Source organism: Myzus persicae, unplaced genomic scaffold (assembly GCF_001856785.1).
Source record: "Myzus persicae strain clone G006 unplaced genomic scaffold, MPER_G0061.0, whole genome shotgun sequence".
Lineage (NCBI taxonomy): Eukaryota > Metazoa > Arthropoda > Insecta > Hemiptera > Aphididae > Myzus > Myzus persicae.
In genome coordinates, this window is record NW_019102766.1 from 205,170 (window position 1) to 221,771 (window position 16,602).

Genomic DNA, 16,602 nt, shown 5'->3' on the forward strand with positions numbered 1-16,602 from the left:
ATGATTACGATAGTAATAATCATAATAATAGTAATAATAATAATATTATTATAGCGACATGACGTTCCGCGACGTGTCGCGCAACATAATATTATATACACCTAATACCTATATATATAATATTTACGCGATATCCGAACGATTTGTTTTATTTTTACGGTGAAAACGGTTTATTAACTCTGAAAGCGAATATATTTTCTCCATTCGAGTCACGGACACGTCGTATTCGAATTCGGCACGAATCGAACTGTATAATGTGCGTAGTACTATATAGGTACCTGTTCATGATAGTATAGGTATATTATCTGTATTATACGCTGCCTGGTAGAAGTGTGTAAAAGTTGTCTAATCATCGATAACTATTATACTACATACCTACGTATTATTGCAGTATTGCCATTTGCCACGATGCGAGAGTGTAAAAATTATGTACCGTTTTTTCAAAGCGATTTTTCTCAAATATTATCTACGGCATAATAATAATATAATATTATCACTTATACGCGGAGCGACCAGTATATTATAGCATTGAGGGCACACGTTTTGAATTCCAAGAAAAAAAATATAAACAGTCCCGGAGCCAAAATGAATGTGTGATTAAGAGCGGTTCAGACAGTGACGTGAAATTTTTTTTCTATGAAATTTGTGTTAGTAGTCAATGATAATAATTAGTGTGAGTGTGATTGTATGCGCGTACCGTGTTATTTAAGCACACGCTGCACTCACCCATATGTCAGCGAAACCACCGACAAAAATAAAAAGCATGATTTTTCGCTGAAAACACGCTTTACAGGAAATACTCTCACTTATCGTAGTGGTCAGATTTGATTTTTTTTTCGTTGATTAAAGGATAATTTTCTACAGGGCACATTGAACTTTGATTTTCAATTTTGTTGCTTAGAACAAACATAATAAATTAACAAAAGCTTGTGGAAATTGGTCATATTAATAATCCTATTATATTGTTATGAAATAAAATTTTAAAAATCCAAGTCCAATGCGTCTTGTGAGAAGTGTTTCTTTTCAAAAAAAAAAAAAAATGATCGAAATCATATTACTCTACGGGGCGTTAGTTTTTCCTATAATTCACGTTTTTGAGCAAAAAAAACAGGTCACGTGCAGGACAAAAATTTCAACTCGACGATTTTATCGCGGCTTTTATACCTTTCTTATACATAAAATAATGTATATTATGTACTTATGTTGCATTTAATTCACTATAATCTTTTAAACACAATGTGCCTCGGTCTCTTTATTACTTTAAGTTAAAATGCTGTAATTTAATTGGTACTATTATTATTAATATAATTATTAAATTTGTATATGATTCCTACCACTATATGAATATTATCCTAACTATTACTTTATTTTCTTTTTCATTTTATATGACTGTGTTACTACATTGATTGTTACAATAACTACTGTTTTGTATACTGGCCGGATCCGTTGAAATCAATGAAATATAAATATTAAATAAATAGTATCACGTCTGTGATTCGCTGATCAGCGTACAATTACGATTGTTCTTAAGGTCTCGAATCTCTTCGACAAAAGTAAAATTCAGTAATATTACCTAGGAAATATTACATGATAGTTGAACATCATCCACGTTGTTATACATATAATATTAGACAACCCTCACGTGTCACAACGGTGTGACGGGGGTAGTTTTCTAGAATTCTCGGCGGCGGCCAGCTTGTGGATTTGGGTCGCATAAATTATATCATTATACCTGCGTATATATACATATTAGGCAGTTATATATGTATATACATAATAGGGCGACCGTTAAACGGGTACGAAAAGTTTAGTAAACGAACGGTACGGCGGCGGTTGTTCTAATCAGAACATTGAACAACGCTGCAACTGGAATAATTCCAGTAATTCCACCCGGTGGATTAACCGCACGTAGAGTCCGAGTTTTCGCGAATATTCTTATATTGTACCTTCGGGCCGTGTGGTTTGGATAAATTTATTATGGTCTGACTTGGAAAATGCGTTCGGGAAAACAAAATGTTAGCACGCGAGGGATCTGCCGGAGGGAGAAAAGAAGAAACACATAGTAAAAATAATAATACATCGGTTTACATTCGATACGAACATGTTGATTTAGACACTAATGGACAGTGAATGGTGTGATTATAATATTATTGTATATATTTTTTATAGGTATACTTAGGTATGATTTATTCAAAACGTACGCGGTTTTTTTATTTCATCGAGAATTGCATTTTTTTGTATTCTTTATATTATATTGTACAAGGGTGCAATAAAGCACGAACAACAAAGACTTGTAAAATATATTATTATTAAACTACTGCGCAATACCACGGTATAATATTAAATTGTTAATTAATATATAACGTGGTGCAGGATATTATACACGCGTAGCTGGTAGTATAGCTGGTGAATTTCCTTGACTCTATTAAATCTTATATATGTACTATGCGATTCCATGTAATAGTTATTAATTGGGTGTTAAAAATAAAATGTTGCATAAGTCTAATAATTATAGTTGTCCCTATATACATCATATATGTATATAAAATTATGTAACCCATTCGGGAACCTATTTCTATGATTATTGAAATGAGACTCAGCAATAACTATTTAGACGTATATATTATTAGTAAATTAATTATTACACGAACACTGCACAATACATATTATTGTATTATTATATTGTTAATTTCTGTCGTCCACCACTCAATAAACCACTCATTGAAAAGTTAGTGGCGAGCGATTTGATTCAATGAGGTCGTAAGCATGAGCTTATCGGTACCTCGGAAGTTGTAGCCTCAAATTTTCGAGACATTTTTACCGACAAAATATAAAAAATTAGCAATAAAATGTGAAAAAGTTAATTATTTTAAATAGTAAATGTTGAATATGTCTGATGTCAGCTATTTTTATTGTACTTTTTTTTCAAATGCATGTTATCATTAAAAAATTCAAACATTTATAAAATGATAACAATGAGAGAAATTAGTAAAGCATATTTTTCATAGATTATGAAAAAATGAGTGTCAAACATCATAAATGAATTACTATCAGTACCTACACTAGAGGTAGGTAGTTGCATATAGAACAAGTGTTTTGTCATATGGTTTCTAGGTACTGGGCTTTTGGTGCATAATGATTTAACCAGCCGTGATTTTAGGCACTATATATGACAAGTACAGGTTAAAAAATAACAGAAAATGAATTATTTTATAAGATAAATAGAAGTGTATTATATTGCTTTAATTTATAATTTAATTTCCAAAACGTTGTAGTATTTTTTTTCTGGTCGGTAAATAATTTGTTGTTTATTTATTCTCCAAGTATGTACTTAAGACTAATGTACATTGTACATAATTTAGTTATTAAATTTACTGAAAACGTATAATAAAATGGTTATTTTTATTAATAAACTTTAAATTATCCATGGAGTTTTCTTCGAATTCGGGAAAAAACTGACGGAAGTTCATAGAAAAAAATCGCTGTAATAGCTGTATATATTATATCACGCTTTGTATTTTTAATGCGCATAATATAATACACGTGTTGTGTTTATGAACCACACTGAGATGGTCAGATGGATGATTTACGAAATTTGTACGATGTTAGAGTACGATAATATATACTCTGGGTGCGATACGGCGAAAATGTTTTTTGTTTTATAAAATATCATCAAGCCGCATGATTAATTATATTATTTTACATATAAACATAGCGATGCCTTAAGTGTATGGAAGTATAGGGGGTAGAAGTGTGGGTATATTCATATTATACGTATGGTAGAGTGGGTATACAGTCATATCATATGTGGGGTGGAGTGGCTGGTTATATTATACGCGGACCTAACGATATATATATATACAAATATGGACATAAAGTATGATATCGTGACCTCGTTGGTTTACCGTGTTATAAAGACTGGCACAGAGGCATGAAGGACATCGTGTAGATTTAGACTAATTGATTACGTGTGGTCGACCCAACTACGTGGACGTGTTTGGGCATAAATCATAAGAAGTTCACCCTCCATCCTCGCTCGCCGCATTCGATCTTGAAGATGCGGCGGCGAGCACCTATCCGTATAAAATACTATTGTTTATGTGCCGTGAGTGGAATATGGTGCTTTACAAGTTTCTATATCCGAAATTATTGTTATAATTTTATCGTCCCGCCTGTCGACTATATAGAGTCGTCTTCAGATAATATTATTATGTACGATGGTGGCAGTTCGTTAAGAATTTCGTTTGCGACGAGGATAGTTTTAGTAGGTATGTAATATATTGTTATATTTGTATAGATTCCAGCGGTTCTCAAACTTTTTTTTTTGGATATTGTCGTTATCGTGTAACACGAATTAGTTGTAGATCAAGCTAAATAGTATATCGTCTATAATGTGACACGCCGTGTTAAAATTCTAGTGTTTTAATTTGCTGAATGTCGTAGTTATCTTTTTAGTTAACCACGTTACTGGGTGTTACCGTAAAATTGAAAAATATTCTAATGGTTATCACTTATAAGATATTATTGATACAGTTTTAAAATATTGAAGGTTAAGTGGCTCTAACAAGGTTCTAAATATGCCTATCAAAATAATGTGAATAAACAACCCAACATTTTGCAATCTGAAGAAACAATAATACATTATAGGCTAGACATATAAACAATAGACGGTAAAAAGTAAAGACGGCTACATCTGAGTTGACTAGTCCAAGAACTAGTGTTGTACCTAAAATAATTCAGGACCAAACTAGTGTAGTACCTATAAAAATTCGGGACCCAGCTAGTATAGTACCTGCGATTAGCCCCTAGTACTCGGGACCCCACTCGGATGCGCCGGTAAAGATATGTGTAATCTCGTATATTAAAATATTATTACCTATGTGGCTATGTGGTTCTGGTACTCATGTCTCAGTTACCGTACATCGCCGTTTTATACAATACACAACATGCTATCAATACCTATAGATTATATTTAAGTACACGAAATGTGGAAATCGTAAAAAGAAGAAATACCATTTATCATAAAAAACAATACGGTGGTAACTACTCCGCAGTAGTAGATGATACAGTGGACCAGCGATCATCCATTGAGATGAGGGTTTTGTGGAAGGATATTGGTTTTCGGATAATACGACTACCTCATTGATCTAATAACGGACAGGTTAGTTTTGTTTTTTATAGTGAATTGTGTTTCTGGTTGGTTTATTAAAAAATGGGCAGATAGAGTTATAGGAAACTCCTACTGCAGCAACAGCAGGTGTATCCGTTTGCACCTTACATTTCTTCGCTTGTCAGAGAAGTCGATAAATTACACAATTTTAAGGAATGATCGGTGAAGTTAGTTGAATTTTTAATTATAATCAGATAGCGGAGCATAAGAAACGTTTCGAGATTTTTGCGCAAAAAAAATGTCACCTTATAATTTATAACGAACGTAAAAAAGTATTGTTGGCAATGTTTGATTGGAATAAAGGTGGTTTGAGTGAGAGTTGAATACAAGAGCTGTGCTCTTCGCCCTGCAAAAGAAACTCACTCCACATTCACGATTTCATAATGGTATGTTAAGTAAATATAGATAATAATAATATTTATAAGCCAGCGTGACTTTGTATAACAATAGTATTGTGTTATACGTACCGTAGTCGGTTTGTGTTTTGTTTATTTTCGTTAACGCGTAGGTACACAAACGAATAGCGAAAAATACAAATCAACATTTTAAGCATCGTTGCACGCCCGCGGTCTAAAGCATTCCGACATAATAAAGCACTTAAGATTGCGCAGTCGACACGAGAGCATCAAAGAAAGACGATATGAAGAGGATATGATGATGATCTCCACGATCTGCAACAATTCACTTAAAAGGCGAGAGAGAATTAATTTGAAAGGAATGGGAAAATGATCGATAACGTTTTATTCTCTTTTTTACATCCGATACAGTTTATTTTTACCCGCGAGATTCTTATTTATCGGTATTTTTTTTTTTCATTCCACGCCGCGTTCGAAAAGAAAACAAACAATTATATTGATTTCGAGTTGGAAATAGAGTTTAATTTACAATAGGTTATATGTATACAGGGTGGTTATTTCTTCACGAGAGCCAATGTGTTAAGAACCTGCGCAGTTTAACTCGAATGCGGAAATCATATCGAAGATTTAAAATTTAAACAATAAATCATTATTAATTAACGCGGTCTATAGAGTGTAAAGACTATAAACTATGTATAGTCTGTAGAATATAAAATTATTGACATTGTTTCTACTGTTCATATTGCATTACAATAAGGTATTATGAATTATGATTATTGTTTTTGAAATAATTGAAACTTCAATCAATTATATTCCAAAAATAGAAAATTAGTTAAGTTATCGATTAAACGCTTATATTTGTATTATTTGAATCGTAATTTTTTTTACAAAACATATTTTCCACATTAGTCTTACTCATACAATCATAAAAGGCAAAATTTACTTTTGCTTTCAACCATTTCGTTTTTATTTTTGTACCAATAACATTGTTTTATGAATTAGGTTTTTTTTGTTCTTAACAAAGTTTATCAAAATAAGTTAAACTTTTCTAGTTTGTGTTTTGTGTATGCAAACTTTTCGTGGTCTGACTTTTCGTAGAAATAAATAATAAAACGACTAAAACACGAAATGAACTATTCTAAAACTTTATCTAATACAACTTATAATGTACGAGTTTCTATACAATTTAAAAAAAAAATAAAAAAAAATTACATGTATGTACAGCGTGTCCAGGAAAAGTGTATGTACCTCTTATTCTAGGACACTCTGTATAAAATTATAGTTTATTACAAAAAGTATGTTTAAAATTCATTGAACTTGTATATATCAACTGCACTTGTGCATTAAAGTACACGATAGTTATATAGGTGTATTATATTGTATACGTTTAAAAAAATAACTTCTGAAACATTATTCAAAGTAAGTCTAATTAATTTCTGTTAACGTTGAATAAACTTTATTACTAAAGAGTTCACAAATTAAGTATTATTTAATTATATAGATTGTGAGGAAAAGAGTAGAAATATGATGTCGACCCTTTAGTTTTTACTACACTGAGGTGTGCTTTTTTATTGGTTAAAACTTTTAGTTGAAAAAATTAACTATTTTAGCGAATACATTTCATCAAAACGGTTACTATATTTAACTTTCTAAAATGCTATTTTAAAATTAAAATCCAGTGTACGATTTAAAATTATTAAAAAATAAATTAATGAAACCAACGTGCAACGTTGATATTTTTAATTTTTATACATAGTAGGTACTTTCAAAATTAATGTTACAGCATTTTCGGTTGTTAATTAAAAAAATATTATACACAGTTTTAAAAACAAAGTTTTAGTTATACAGTTTGATGAAAACAGAAAAATTAAAAACTATTTGGTAGCGACATCGCAGGTTAAACATAAATCATAAACACAATATTTTGACGTGTATACGATATTTCAACCCCAACCCATTTGTGTCTATTATAAATTATAATAATTAATATACCTGAAGTCGCAAAAAATATAATTATGACAAAAGTATTATTAATAACAAAGGTGTATATTGACGTGCATAATTTCTGTTATTATGACACGTTGTAATAATTATTTTAACGTTTTACGAAAACATAGCACTTTATTTTTGAATAATTTTGGAATAATTTTTTTGCACTTTTGATGCTTTTATGTGCAGATAGTATATAATACAATATGACAGAGAAAAGAGTTTTTAATAAATAACATAAAAAAAAAAAAATTGCCTATTAGAAATACAACTTTTCCACACGATGTTAATAATAATGCTCACTGCATCCGCATCATAAAACGCGTTTCATTATATTGTTATTGCCAAGCGGTATGTCTATATAGGGTCCTAACCATTTTTGCCGGTGAAAAAGATACAGCCGAAAAGTTTTTATTATTAAAACCGCTCACGGTCGTCGTTATATAATAATATTTTATATTAGGTTTAGGTACGAATTTCTTATGTATCGATTATACCTGCTGCACGCGTATAATCATATATAGTTCGCCTCTGCTGAAGCACGGAAAGATATTCTGATAATTCTTTGGTGCCCGGTCTCCGATACGTCCAATAATTAAACCGTTCTGAAACTGTGGAGGTACACGTACCACTAGTGGTACATAGCTGAAGGTTACACGGTGGTATAAATAAAAGATCGTGTAGTGGTAGGACGCAAAATTAATAAATTAATATTACTAGTAACGTTTGTAATGGATCTAATATTATTTTGTGTTTTGTGTAAATATACACTAAATTTAATGTTAATTGTACCAAAATTATTGTTAAATATGTATTGCGATTTTGAATACCTAATTATTGTTTTAGTCATTAGTGGTACAAGACATGGTCCGTAAGACCGTAATAGGTATACATGAGTGACATGCAATAAAAAGATTGAGAACCTCTGCTGTAGCTGTTTGTAATTAAATCATATTTTTCAACTCTTTGGAGTTGATAATGTTTTTACAAGTTATGCATCATAAATATATTAAGAGGTTATATTATGTATTGAAGGCGAAAAATGATCGGAGAGAGAGCGCATGATGGAATTTTTAAATTAAAAAAAATCAAATTTGCAAAGTCATGATATTTTACTTGACACTTGTTGACCACGAGAGTACCAGAAAATAATATTATAATACTCTCCTCACCGCTGCTGCATTACGCAATGGACTAGTGGAGGGCTAGCCAGCCGAATACTAATTTTTTTCCGAGGTTCGACAAACACGTATGTATATAGACACCGAAAAATCTGAACGCCTGGGCGTTGTATACGCCTACTCAGGAGAGATCGTTTTTCAAAAAAAATAATAAAAATAAAGTCGCGAATTCACCGAGCACACCCGCGTTTTGTTTCCGACGAAACATCGATTGTTGTCGTCGTCGGATTGTTTTCCGGACTCGAGATCTAAAATAATATTGCGCCTGCAATGGGCAGTCTAGCAGGTAGTACACTTGCAGCAGTTATTTTCTTTTCGTTATATAAACCGCGTGTCCACGAAAACAGGGTACCCAGAAAAAGTGAAGTTGCAATACAATAGTTGAAAAATATTTCTAGTTATATACATTTATGATCCGATAGTTTAGTCTCATATCCCGCAAACTGAATTCAAAAATATCTACATGGTACTGAGCTATAGATTACACCTAATATATTTTTGTGGACAATTACGGTTTATTACACGTGATATCAAACCTGCTTGCACAGGTTTCAAAATCACCTATTTTTTACTGCAGTTAATACTTATAAAAGCAGATTAGCTGGTTAGTACTTATCAATAGATTCTAAGTTTATAGTTATAACTTATAATATAATATTATGTTACCGTAAATATCGGAAATTCCAGCAATGCCAGTAGTGCCAGAGGATATCATCCATTGTTGCTTTGTTGGTAATCGGGTTATAAATTTCTGTAATTGACTGAGAAGTATAGTCTATGTCATATATCGGTATTTCCTAGGTGATAAACGATAATCAATTTAACGATCACAAAACTGAATATCACCTTTTGATTTTACTTCTAATTGTTTGAGTTAGAGGGTGTGGCGAGGTCATGTGCGAATTATTACAAAAATTGTTTTTGTGACCAAACTATAGTTTCAAGAACAGTTTGTTATTTAAAAATTTGAAAATGACTGGTCATTACTGAGGATGACTGATTTTCGACATTGACTGTAACATAATCTATATATATAAGAATCTAACTTGATTTTGGAGACGAAGGAAACCGGTTTTGAACCCTCATTATAATAATAATAATAATTAACTAATTACCAATTATTTTCATATATGCGCCGATAACTATGTCTGTTTCTTTTTTTTATTTTATAATCATTGTATTATTTGTATAGCCAAAAAATAGTCTTATGTTTTTAAATTAAATTTTAAAAAAATAATTTCTCCCGGAGGAAGATCGGGCAGCTAGTATCATATAAGAGGCACGGGGTTATATATTAAACGTAAAATAGATGTAGTATTTACTACATAGCTTAGTATTTATTATATTAAATTATACTGAGAAAAATGTTATAAATTAAAAAAAGCTAGTAGATAAATATCGAGTACTACAAGTATTTAAAAATCTAGTCATATAATTGAGTATATATAATATGCAGTATTGAACATTATAGTTTAAAAATATATAAAGTTAGAGTAAGTACTAGTAGGTCACAATACATAATAAATATTATTGTAAGAAAAACTAAGTTAAGAAAATAATTTGCACTTAATAAATGACAAAACTTGTACTTAAATCCCTGAGTAGTAAGTAATAGTATCAGTACGTGAATAATAATTATTATATTGTAGGAATAATAAATTAGGTTGAGCTATAATACCTATTATAAGTTATGAAAGGGAAACAAAAAAGGGTTATAATATTATAGTGTGGTATTAGTGTGACGCGATCACTATAAAACAGTAATTTATTCAATGTAGTCATTTTATACATTTAACCGGGTGTGTTAATTAGTATACTTGTGTTGAAAATAACCTGCGTATAAACTACAATGAGTATTTTTCATTTTCAAAAATCACAATGAGTAATAAAATCATAATTTAATGATAAAATGGGGGTAAGTGCATTTGATGTATCACTTTATTTGATATAATATATGAAATTGTACCTAGTACTTAGTAGGTAAGCACAATATACGCGTATTGTAATACATAATAATAATAAAATAATGTTTGAAGTGCAAAGTTATAGGAAAGTTAATTTCATTTTTGGTTAACTTATAGTCAAGTTAAAAGTTAATATATCTACACAATAGTTGTTTTTATAACATTAGCCCACTTAATTTTTTTAGCAACTCAAAATTATAGTCTTGTTATACAGTATTTTGGTATAGTGGTACAATAAAGTTTTAACCACTACAAAAATAAAAAATAAATTCACACCAACAATTTTCCGGTTTCCCGAATATTTTTTGACATACAACAAAAACGATTAAAAAAATAAAATTGAAATCAAAATAAATTAACTTAATTTATCAAAATTAAATTTTAATTCGTCTATTTTAAGTTGATTAAAAAATAATTTAGTTAAGTTATTAGTTAAATTAGCAGAAACCCAATAAAAACTAAGGTAAGAAAAAAAAAATGCAATTTTTATCTTAACTTTAACTCGTATAACCCAGCATTAGCAGGCATCAGAGCAAGCCTTGGTGACGCGTATAAGATTATATGCGTTTTAATGCGACAATAAAATCGCTCGAGACGACGTTTTAATGTTTGATAATTAAAATCTGAGGCATTTTCAGTTTGCTCCTGGTTATAGTTCGAGGTTATTCATTGTATTTTGACGAAAGCAAAATGTTGCAAGTTTGGCAAAAAAATTTAAAACGTTTCGTTTACGGAGTATATATACACACACGTAATATCGTACATATAATGTATGTATGTGTATATAACATAATATATATATATAACATTATATATTTATATATATGAATATACGGATATAAGGATATGCTTATTTCAATTTCACCGATAAAAAGTTACCGACCAAAGCGGTTCCCTTTTTATTTATTTGTTTTTTTAATTAAAACGATCGAAACCAGAAAAAAATTAAAACCCGAACCCCGCATCGCAGACCAATTAAATTGGCCGAATAACAACACGAGTTTGCGATATATTATTACATTGTACGCCAATTTGTTCCAATTTTACGGATTTAATTTTCAACACCGTCGTTTTGAAATTGTACTTGTACTTAGGTAGGTATCTACCTTCCATATGGTCGTACTTTATCACATTATAGGTAACGTCGTTATACCACTGCAATGTTATAAAATATTTAAACCCTCCAAAAATTACAAATATTCCCGGAACTGCTACAATTACAGCGTGTTTTTGTTACATACAGGAAATGTACTTTTGTTAGAACTAATAATAATAATTTATTATATTATTTACTAAATTGTTAAAATAATATTAATATATTTATTAATGATGATGATTGTTTAGTTTTTACTCACGTCTACGTACGACGCGTTTATGTAATCTGAATCTGGTACGTTTGGCAATTGGTCCAAAACCACTCGGTTGTAATCGTCTGTAATGAGAAATTTTGGTTTAATTAGTTAAAATATTTGTTACTTTACAATAATTCATATAATATTAGGTATGTATATTTACACACGTATACAATTACAGGTTGTACTCAAAAACTACTAGTTGTATAGAATTTTGATCTTCATCAAAATTTTCAGAAAAGTTATCCGTTAAATAAGTTACAGAAAACAAGATAGGTTCTCATTTGAAAAACAGTTAATAGAATTTTATATCACCACAGGACACTCCTTAAGTAGTACAGAAAAATTCCAAACATTTGAAAATATATGGCCTTTAAGTATAGTGTACACTTTATCACTCATTATATCTTATAAATAATCTTCAATTCTGTTTGCGATACATTCAACTAATAATAATAATAATTTATTTATTCAACTTCTTTCATAGTAACGATTACAAAATTTTAAATTAACATTTTAAGTTGATACCTACTCTCTATAAGCAATAGCTAGTGGTAAGAGTAGGGAGTCTTAATATAATTACAAAATTTATACACAATTTAACAATACATAATATTTATAAAGATGAATACAAAATAACCGAAACAAGTCCTAAAAATATAACAATACAATTGGTATTATAATAAAGACGGATATTAAACAAGATTTTCAAAGGACTGCATATACATATTTTTTAATATTTTTTTAAATTTGACAACATTATCAATCAATTTGATATTTGTTGGTAGTCGATTAAATAGATTTATCCCTCTGTTTATATAATAATTACTCATCAAAGATGTGTTATGTTTAATAAAATTTAAATTTCCATTAATCGTTCCTCTTGTTTTATACATATTCAGGGATTCATAAACTGTTTTATTCATATATATTTTTAAAATTGAATTTTTATTGTATAACTGTTCCAATGATAATATTTTTAATTTTTGGAATATAGTATTTGTGTTAATTTCGGAATTATAAATATTTTTTGTTATTACTTTGACGAGAGTTCTATGTGTTATATTAAGTGGTTCAAGTATATTTTTATAGGCGGAGCCCCATACTATTATGCCATACATTAAGATAGACTGAACTAATGCAAAATAAACCATTTTTAGACACGGAATGTCTAATATACTGCGTAGTTCTTTAAATATATAAAAGCATTTCCTTAAGCGTAATATTAGCGTATCAATATGAGGTTTCCATTTTAATTTTTCATCAAATATCACACCTAAATATTTGTACGAACTCACTCTGGATATACGATAACAATTATTATTACATTCATTAATTATATTTATGTTTTTACATTTATTATTATGAAATTGAATTATAATTTGATCTGGTAAATTCTGACTAGATAGTGCGAATGGGATAAAAACAGATTTTTTTTTATTTAGCATCAAACAATTATTAGTATACCATTTACTAACCACTGTTAGACCTTTATTAGCACTATTTTCCACCTCAGTCCAAGTGTCAGCTTCAAAAAACAATGCCGTATCATCAGCAAAAGCTAATATTTTACCTCCTATATCTAAATTTAATAAGTCATTCACATATATTGAGAATAAAATAGGTCCTAGCACTGTACCTTGGGGGATGCCAAATTTAGCAATACAAGAATCACTTATAATACCATTAATTTCCGTTGTTTGTGGTCTGTTAAGAAGATAAGATTTGAACCAATACCAGAAATTATTATTTCCAATTATTATTTTTAGTTTACGTAAGAGTAAATCATGAGATATAGAGTCGAATGCTTTAGCTATATCTAAATATATACATAAACATTTTTTACCTCTATCTAAGGACTATAATATAGTAACCACTACCAAAACAGTAAACATAAACGACATACTTATTATTTACTAGTTAAGTTTATTTTTCAAATATTGTTAATGGATTAAATGTCTCACTAATGGATCATAAATTCCTATAAGTTACTATACAACCTAAAGATGCTGCGAAGAATCCTTAAAATAAAGACCTACAGTGAGCTTGGTCCTATTTTGCATAGCGAATGTAATTGGGCAAAAACTCATCGAAATCGCTAACTTCAAAATTGCGGCGCTGAGGTAGAAATAGGCGGGGTAGTGTAGATAATATTAGGGGTTAAGACTTTTAACGAAGAGGCATCAACAAGCAAACAATTACTGCAATAGTAATATGTAATACGTCCGTTGAAAATGTTTACTATCGATTATCCTTACATGATAATATTGTACAGATTTAATTATTCATTTATTAATCAGGAGTAAATTAGATGTTAGAATTAATTTTATATTATATATTTTATTATTTATATAATTTTCTAATAATATAAGACATTTAATCCATTAACAATATTTGAAAAATAAACTTAACTAGTAAATAATAAGTATGTCGTTTATGTTTACTGTTTTGGTAGTGGTTACTATATTATAGTAGGTATATGTATATAATATACATATTTTATATCAGAAAACGTAAATGCGAATTGCACTACTACAATTTAAAAAGTCAAACTTAAGCACTCAAAGTATTCCAACTATGTATGGAGACTGCTTCAGGTGTTTTTGTTCGAAATTGAAATGTACATCAATCATATTTTGATGTTTATATAACAAAATATTGTATTCAGTGCATTGAAATAAATTAATACTTGACTGGCTATATACAATACCCGATACGTACGTAGTCTGGTGTATTATACATGCATACTGATATTCATTTTAAAGATACCAAATAAATATTAGGTAAATTGCATTAAACGTAATGATGGAATAATAATATGGCATAAAATTATAACCTAACTGTCTTTACTATAACAAATGAGATCGAATTGGAATCAAAAATGATTTTGTAAGGAACTAAGGAATCATAATAATATAATATACAATTTATGACGTACACAACAAATTCATATCAATCATAAAAGTCTTGTAAAATATACTTTTTAAAAGTATTCAAATACAGATAAATATATTACTGAAAATTATTAAAAATAAGTATTTGAAATGTTGAATACTCGGTAAACATATATATTCGAGTACAAGTACAATACTTTCAAATTATTTATAAAATATCTTCTTTACCTTACAAATCAACTAAACCGATTTTTTATTTTACGATTATTCTATAAAGTATTTTACACAGTAGCAATTGGTCGAACTTGGAAATACTCATTTTTTTCCCTGGCCAAAGCATTTGAGTTTTAGGTTGAGTATATTTATTCACATAAAACAAATTTATATATATATATATATTCTCAATTATTGTTAGTTTATGTGATCAAAATTAAAATAGAAAATATATAAACTAAAAAGGATAGGTATTTGATTTTAAATACAGATACTTTGAGTAAGTATTCGAATACTTTTTTTCAAGTTCTTTACAAGATAATAAGCAATTTGAAATAAAATGTTCGTAGCAATGATATCTAATAAATGTACGTGGTACAACAATTGTATGATATTTTAGCCTAGAGACTATGTTGGTCTGAACGAAAGATTTGTCGAGTTAAAGTTACAATCGAACTCCTTCCTCCGCTGCCGTCGCTGCGTATTGCAGCAATATAACAACTTATTATTTTGTTGTGTAGAAATGTTGTTTAACACTAGGTATATATATATATATATATATCAGTAATAAGAAAATAAATTTCTTATTTGTCAAATGACTGCTCCAATTGGATGAAAAGCGATCTTAATTGGCAATCGGAAATCGAAATATTTCTCACGCCTATGGACAATTATTAATACAAGACTTCACAATCGTCACTACAAAAAGTGAGTGATTACTACCTATATAATATTATTATATTGTACAGAGTGTAACAGAAAATACTGTAATAACTTTTGCTCTAATCAATATTGTATTCTTTAAAAAATCTACACCTATAATATACAAATGAATGTTTGTTTAGTTTGTTCTCTGTAGACTCAAAACAACTAGGTACTGGAAAGTTTTAAATAAAATGTATACCAATAGATTTATTACTGAGACTCGTGGGTGTTTATAGATTATTTGTTCGATACTTTAATAGGTACTATAGGTTTTGCATTTTTTGTCATTTTGGATTTATTTTTTTGGTCGTTTAGACGTTTAACATAATTTCTTAATTACTTTTTTGATATTTTTAATAATCAGTCAGTAGACCAGTAAAGATTTCCCCTCACATTTTTTCGTTTTTATCATTTTAGTCTTTTAAAATATTTTACATTGTCTCGACAGTTTTACATATTTTAAAATTATGAATTCTAACTTCTAAGCGTATACTAACAGTGAATTGCATACATATTTTAGATTTCAATGTGTTTATGAGGTTTTCAGTGCATTTTTTGTGCATTAAATTCACAGCCTAGTATATAATATGTATAAAGTTATAAAATAAAAGTATTGCCATGGAGGTTCATACTATAATTAAATAATTATATGGTACCGATCATGGGGGTTCCATCGTCGTTTGACGTTTTGTGCTCTATGAAATCGATCATGGTAGTATACACTACATATTCGAAACTTGATATGTGGTGTATGATATAATTGGAGTACATAATATAA

At 29.3% G+C, this 16,602-nt stretch overlaps 1 protein-coding gene across 1 annotated transcript in view; it reads right to left on the minus strand.

Annotated features, from left to right (window-relative positions):
* The window catches only part of LOC111033092 (receptor-type tyrosine-protein phosphatase kappa), a 96,491-nt gene that overhangs the window by 16,512 nt on the left and 63,377 nt on the right, over window positions 1-16,602 (minus strand). The window contains exon 5 of the mRNA XM_022313689.1: window positions 12,016-12,092. Coding sequence (XP_022169381.1) covers window positions 12,016-12,092 — 77 coding nt within the window. The remainder of the gene's footprint in view (window positions 1-12,015; window positions 12,093-16,602) is intronic.